Raw genomic sequence first — 7,726 nt, forward strand, 5'->3', positions numbered from 1 at the left:
CTATCTGGAAATGACGGCACTCTCTGGGCATCGCAGAATAAATGGGCCAAGGCTATGAAAAAGTTGTTCCTTTGTGTAGTCCACTGTAGGCAACATCAGGTCAGAAATCCATCCTTGGCTGTTCCGATATGATTTAAATGATGTAATTATCCCCGCATCGTCTGCTACACTCCTAATTGTTGATTCTCTGTCGTACAACGTCTCTATTGTACTTTCCTTAAGAGGCAGTAGTTTCTTAACTTGTTTGTCGACACATTTCATCTCTTGCTGGTAGTTGGTGGAAGTTACGTAGTCCCACCAGTAGTTAAGGCGACCAAGTTGATCATAATGCGCTCCTTTGACATCCACAGAGTGAGCTAACGTATTACCCAAAACAAAGCCAAGCCTGCCGTAGTGTATGTACTTTGACCAACTCAACGATATCACCGGTTCTCCGAGGAAAGAGTCTGGAACCAATATCTCGTTGGCCAAAGGATCGTACAGAACATTCGGTCGAAACAGGTTTAGTTCTCCATAGTCCATGAATCGGCATAATTTGCTATCAAGGTTTTGTTTGAAGCAGTCTGTTTCAAGTCTGATCCTAAACTTCCAAATCTCTCGATAGGTTTGGTAAAAGTTTCCACCGACTTCAAGGGCTTTGAAGAATTTGTCTAATGCATCTTCGTCGAGGAAGGATTGATAAAATCCAATAGTGAGTTTCAAATTGTCTACCTTTTCCAAAGCTTTCTCCTTCGTCAGCTCATTCATCCAAGTACAGAGTTTTATCTGGTTTACGAACTCTTTCTCAATATTTTCCATCAAACTATTGACAATTTTATAGTTAGACTCGTCTCTCGTCTTTACAGCTAAGGCGGTCAACATTTCTGGCATATTCAGAGCCATGAATGTATTAAAACAATAATTCGAATCTCTCGTAGGTTCCGGGTGGTAGTTGAACTGCATCAAATTATACCACACGATGTAATTAGCTAATTGTCTTTTAGTAGAGTTTTTAATAAGTGATATGATTTCAGATAGATACTTTGGACTCTCGCCCATGATCAAGTCCTCATCCTCCAATGTTTTGCGGCTTGCCCGATTCCAAATCATTAATTAAAAAAAGTCTTCCAGTCGAAAAGGTCGTACGTTTTTATAAACTCACGAACAGTGGTCGTGTGGTTTTCGTACTCGTGAGGCATCAGAGGCAATACTTTATTAGTCAGTTTTGCGATTTTCATATCAAACTCCAGCAATTCCTTTGCTTCCGCCATTTCTGTACCGTTCTTAACCCCAGCCATGATCAGGATTGAGGAGTACAATGCTATCAGAGACTTCTGACAACTTTCTTCGCATATTACCAAGGTCTGCGGTTGAATGAGGTTGTACGGGGTTGGTACGGATATACACGCTAAATATTTTGATGTGTTAGGATTCCGTTTGAATCTGATTGAAAAGAATGCATCGATCTTTAACCCCTCGACCCTAAGACTCCATAAGGATTCCAGTAAATCCCACCGGTCTTCGTATTTGGTCCACTCGTCTCTTTCTCTTGCCGGGAACCCTCCACAGTTCTGGACGAACATAAACATTATCACCCCTATCGACCAAGTCGGGTCTTGTTGCAAACACTGTTTATACGCAATTTTAGCTTTATAACAAGCTTTATGCTCTTGTGTTTCTTCTAAGTTTTCCAAAAAGTCCGTAATATTCTCCAGAAGCAGTGTACCGGTTCTATCAGGCCACCACTTTCATTGCCCTTGAAAATTCTTCCGCAAGCGAATCCATAAAAGTTGTCACATGGACTGATATCCTGCAGAACGTATTCTTTCACCATGGATTCTAAATCTTTACACTTCGACGTCATGCATCTTTTGTCACCGATGAATACTATTAAGATCCCACAGAAAACTGCAGCAATTTGAACAATTATCACTAATTGCAATAATTTTAACCTCTTCATTATGAAACTGGAAGAACATTATTTACCTTATTACTTAACCAAGTAGAAGAAAAGAAATAATGTTTTTTTTTCATTTATAATTGTTATTATAGACAACCTAATGCGGCTATTAGAGGGAAAAATTTGTAGAAACACTAAAAAACAAGATCAGCTTTTTGAGAAAAGATAAGATATTTACAAAAGGTTTTGATTATATCTAACTGTTGTGTAGATCGTGAGTATTTCCATAATCTTCGTGAGTCGCCTGTAATGCTTCGCAATTGCTCGAATTCGAGCAACAGGTACACTAGTTTGATTTAATTTGGAACCAATATGTTTGCAGAAACTAAAAAGTGTAAAGTAACACTCCTAACCTTTGATCGATACTGTTGTGCTATCTTTCGATATAATACTATAATGAATAATAAAACTGTTTGATTTTATGCTTGTAGAGTGATAGTAGTGGCATTATCCACAACTGTGTTCAGGTTTTGTATATTTGGTATACGGAAAACAGCAAAGTTGTCATTATTTCACTTGTTTTAATGTTTTAACACCTCCACGGTTATGATTTTAGCGGACAAGCTATGACAACAAGAAAGATCAAGGATACACCAGCATATCATACAGATATGTTGATTAATATGACCGCTAAATATAAAAATAATTAAATCATATGTTATTTTTGGCAAAGACAAGTCATTTTCACAATCATTTTTTTCTTTATCCATCTTCCTCATTCGAAATTTGTCATTGCCATCAGTACAAGTGTCAAAATATTTCCAACCCACACTATTGATAACCTCCAGTCTTTCACATATTTCTTACCTGTATTTATCAATGACCGAAATTCAATTTTTCTCCATCCTAACATTCGTTTATGAAAATTTGACGGTGACATCTCCAAATCCAGACGGACCGAGATAATTCCAAGGCCTGACAAGACTGATGCAGCCGTCTGTCCGTCTGTTTGTCACAGTCATGTGACCTCGGGAACAAGATCTTATCTCGTTAGGAAGCGATTGAAGCAACGCGCTCTATAACTTTCAAAGTGACGCGAAGACAAAGAGAAATAAGACTGAGTAAAGGCATCGGTGATGGTGAGATAAGTGAGTGGATACTAGTCATAGTAGCGCTATGATCCTAGAGGATTACTTCGTCTTTTCTTTGGGGTCAGTGTTCAGAAACCGAGACTAAATTACTGTCAATTCGATGGTTTTAGATAGTAAATGTGATGAACAATTTCATTTTTACCATCAAAATTTATATTTCACTAATCGCTTTAGTTTGATTAGTTTGAGGCTTTGGAGTAAATAGGTAGATTGGCTACAACTGCGACCATGGTTGTGACAACTCTACTTACATTTACTTACAACGTCTACTTACATGCTAATCCTCAAGTTTGTATTACAAACTTTAGCCAGTAACATTTTTGGCTTGTATACTTAACGGCTTGTAAAATGAACACTACGCATCATCCTCGTGTGGTTGTCATTAAAGCTTTGTTACCAACCAACACCAGCTGTTTGTACTAAACTACTTCTGTTCCTTTGAAAACATAAATTTCCTCAGTGTCTAAATTAGAGACTAACCTGCTTTGTTGTCCGAGTATAACCTTCTCTGATAATTAACAGAATGTCGAAACTCTTTGTCATCTGGGTTGGACAGTTTTGTGAAGCTGTATTTGAAGGCCGACGTTTTGGACACAGTTCTCCAGGGGGAAAATCCAGTAGTGAAGGCAAACTCAAGCTACTGTTTCAATAAGACTTAGTGAAGTGTGCGTTACTATGACGAATGTGCACGACTCAGACGATACTGCAGCGAACACATGTCCGTCGCAAGGAATGTCAATTACTTCTGCATCTGCTGAATGCACCAGAATATAAACCTGGCCCGAGTGTCAGCGGCGCCTCCCCACATAGAGCTGTTGGGGACATTATCGACAGTGGAGTAACACATGTCGCGTTGTCGTTGTTTGCTTGCCAGGTTTACGGTGTCGTGAACGTCCTGGCGTGGGCGTGTGTTGCTGTCTTGTAGGCGAGCCCCTCGTAACATGGGAGGTTCATGAGACTGTTCTCACAGAGGTCGCAGGCGATATGAAAATTCTGTTGGAACTTCGCTTTTCGTGGAAATTCTGAAAGGTTGTTCATCTAGGACGCAAGAGTGCTGAGGATAATCACCTAGATTGGAGGTTAGAGAGATTAGATTTGCCTTTCAGTTAGTACTCGAATAAACGTTGGTTTGAAGTGTAAAGGTAGGAATCAAAATAGTGACATTAATTACCATGACAAAAATCAGAAGTGAACGATGTTGCAAAATAGTTACGAAAGTTGTGGCAAAATAATAATGAATAACCTTTTATGGCTTGGTGTGGTTTTTATTTCGTGCGTTACAAAACGAATGGATACGTCATATGACGCGGCAGGACTTTTATTTTAAAGTATTTTAAACGATATATTCAGAGATATTTTGGTGTGTTTCAATTTAGTTTAAGTGCTTTTTCGTCATAAAAAATTACTTTTTTGCCAAACAAATAAAATTGTGTACGACAAAACTCATTTTAAAGACTCTGAGACAGATAACCTTGTAAATAACAAGTTCTTCACGAAACCTAACCTCAAATCCACACATATCTGCAACATCGCACTGCCCTGCTACATTCACCTTCTCCCGCTGAGTCCTGTTACATAAACAAATATTGAATTACACCTTGTTTCGCGTGCGCCCGCCACATTTCTCAGACCGGGTGTTTATTTTCCAGTGTAATTGACTTGTAATGTTACCGGGGATAAATCAAATTTTTACATTAACTTTCTAATCCGAAGATGTCTCCGGGATATATTGTTTGCCTTTCGCGGGGATGCGGTACAGTTTTGCCCTCTATTTATCACTACCCGCCGTTCCATTAGAAATGCATAAGTATCGTTGGCCAATACGGCAGCGCAGGTAAGGCGATATTCATCTTCAGTAATGGTGTTGTCATCTCTAGTTTCTGTTTATTCTACTTCTCTCTGTTCACTGTGAGATGTGTTCTTGCTGGTTCAGTTGTACAATTTGAATACTGTTTGTCCGAGAGATACAAATATTTTTGTGGTTTATTTTTTTTATGTAAACAAAAAATGAAAAGAATATACATAGGATACAGGGGCTTTGTATTCACAATCTATTATCAACACGTTGATTGTAAAGTATGCCAAAACTTTGATAAGTGTTGTCCTAAAATAAAAATAATCTTGAAATACCCTTTTATAAGTATATGCATTTATTTTAAGTATATGCATTTATTTTGCCTGGTTCCACTAAATGTCCATTTATATCCTCTATAATGTGGATATAACCTAGGGATCACATTTTCCTACTGTAAGGCATAATCTATTTACTAACTGGGTATTGAAGCACAAGTGTGCATAAGTGTGAAGCATAAGTGTGTGGCTATATGTGGTTAGTATGGATAAGGATGAATACATCCTTATCCATACTAACCACATATAGCCACACACACTTTTTATATTAGAACAAAATGTTTCATACCCCGACACAGAGTATGCTACTGCTGAAGTTCCATATTATTTTCTAGCTTTTCATTCAGTAATAAGAAAGTTGCTTTGAGGTGATTAAAAAGTTGAAGGGAAAAAAGGAAGGATGTTTATTGCGGCACAAGGAGGTGCCACATTCTCGAAATGTGCAAATTACAAACATTAGTACAATTTTTTACCATTCTCTTCCCAAGCATTCGAAAATGGCCAACACAACACGTTGGAAGCATGGCGTATAGTGATGCGGAATTCACCAGCATGAGACAACGAAGCAAGAGATCGTCGCGACATCAAAGCCAAAGCCCCGGGGCAAGGTCTCACAATGAGGACTCCAGGGCATCTGATGAGTCCGTCTGTCGGCGAGGTGGCACGTCCAGGGTCACACAAGGGACAGACCCAAAACTACGCTCGTTTGTGAGATAAAAAGCTCTGAGATGTAGACTATACACATCTAGAAACAGTTCAAGATCGCAATCGAGTCGCCGGAAGTCTTCCCCCCCCCCGGACAACTACCCCTCCAAGCAGGTTCCTACGTCATATTGACGTCAGAGATCAGGGGCAATTTTTCAGTCACGGAAACTCTAGTTTCGTTGTCAAACTGTTCTAAAGTAACCTAATCCAACTAACTTAACTTGCTGTAATTTATTCAAAATTCTGTTTGATATTCCCCACCCTTTTCTGCTATCAAACGGAATTACTAGAATTAAAATTACAATCTATCTATCTATCTATATATTAATAGGCAAGCATGTTTCTTTAAAACCTTTTTTCTCAGCTCGTGTGCATCGTGGGGTAAATCTACGCATACCGTTAGAAAGCTATTTTCCTGTAGGTGTGCAGAATCCCTTTATAAATTTAAATAGGCTCAAAGATAAGCACAAAAAATGTGTTTAAAAATTTGAAAAAATTAACATGGATCTTATGCGTTGCCATGGTGGTGACGAAATAACAACGAAATATAAACAGAAAATCAAAACAAACGGAAGAAACTCCAATCACATGTTTTATTTATACAGTGTGGGGTGAAAATAAAGAAGTGAGTAAGTTTACATTACATATTTTTGGTCGAGTTTCGACCACTGGACGACCTCTCGTGATAATTAATACGTAATATATTTATCCTTTAGTCTGTCTCCAAGACATAATATGGTTTTTGACGTCTATACATTTTTGCCTTTGGACTGGCTCAACACATGTTTTGGGTTTTTATGAATATTAATATGACTGCTGTTTTATTATTCTACGTTTTGTTTATGTGTTTTGTGTTCATTTAGTGTTTTTCTCTCTCAAAATATAAGTCTTCTCTTTTCTCTTTTACTAATTGTTATTAATAATTCTAAATTTCAAACATCAAGATACCTCAAGATGCATATGATAATGAAAATTAGCAGCACTTTATTTAAAGGTAAAATATTTTCCTAAAAACATATCAAAGTTAAATGAATGGATTGAAATGTTATTAGATTATGTTTGAAGATAAGTAGTTAATGTATTGGACTTGGACTTCTAAGTACTAGTTCTAGGTTCAAAAAGATTCTGACATGTGTAAATAAAAGATTTGGATATTTGATTAGTTCGATGCATCCCCTTAAAAGTTTACCTTGACACAAATAAGTGAGTTATCAATGGTTCCCAAGAACTGCACAAACAATATTTTCCAATGCTCCACTCCAAAGACTCGCTCATTCCGTAGAGGACAATTGAATCACTACTTACGCATTACTTTCTACCATCTCAATACAAACATGAGGGCAAACAACGCATATATCTATCCTATATAAGCTAATAAGAATTAATTTCCTTTCTGCAAATTACATAATGTAGAGTTTATACGCGGCGTAGACCTGTTACGTGCACCGGAGCCTCGTACATATGAATGCGTGGTTAACATGTATTTATACGCTTGTTTATCCGCCAGATGGATACGCTGGACGGCAGTTGTCATTGATTATATAATTCCAAGCCAGACGGTGATCGGTCAAACTCAACCCTGCTAACCTAGCTCGACCCTGCTCGAACGTTCTGGCCACATATATATCACCCAGGCGGGAAAAATTAAGAAGAATTTGCGTGAATAATTAAAAAAAAAATGAATACTAGGCATTTAATCTTAATCTTAAATACTAAAACCGCCTTATGTATATGTCTTGTAACTTCACCCCTACCTCACAAGGAGCACAGAAAAAAGAGAACTATGTGATTCATTAATTGTCTGAAAGAAAATTTTAATTTTAAATGTTATTATTATCACCATTAATATAGTAACTTGTGT

General features: G+C 37.6%; 1 protein-coding gene across 1 annotated transcript; it reads right to left on the minus strand.

Moving 5' to 3' along the window:
• On the minus strand, positions 1 to 1,283 carry LOC128985226 (neprilysin-21-like). Its single transcript, XM_054404614.1, has one exon. It carries the CDS (start codon positions 1,087 to 1,089, stop codon positions 1 to 3), a length of 1,089 nt encoding a protein of 362 aa, XP_054260589.1. The 5' UTR covers positions 1,090 to 1,283.
• Between the last annotated feature and the right edge of the window lie 6,443 nt (positions 1,284 to 7,726).

The sequence above is a fragment of the Macrosteles quadrilineatus genome, unplaced genomic scaffold (genome assembly GCF_028750875.1).
Source record: "Macrosteles quadrilineatus isolate MER2022 unplaced genomic scaffold, UCM_ALF_1.0 Scaffold_2__2_contigs__length_208266976, whole genome shotgun sequence".
Classification (NCBI taxonomy): Eukaryota; Metazoa; Arthropoda; class Insecta; order Hemiptera; family Cicadellidae; genus Macrosteles; species Macrosteles quadrilineatus.

What these genes read in the sequence shown, in the direction of transcription:
- LOC128985226 (XM_054404614.1), bottom strand. Translation starts at nt 1,089, where the DNA reads ATGATTTGGAATCGGGCAAGCCGCAAAACATTGGAGGATGAGGACTTG.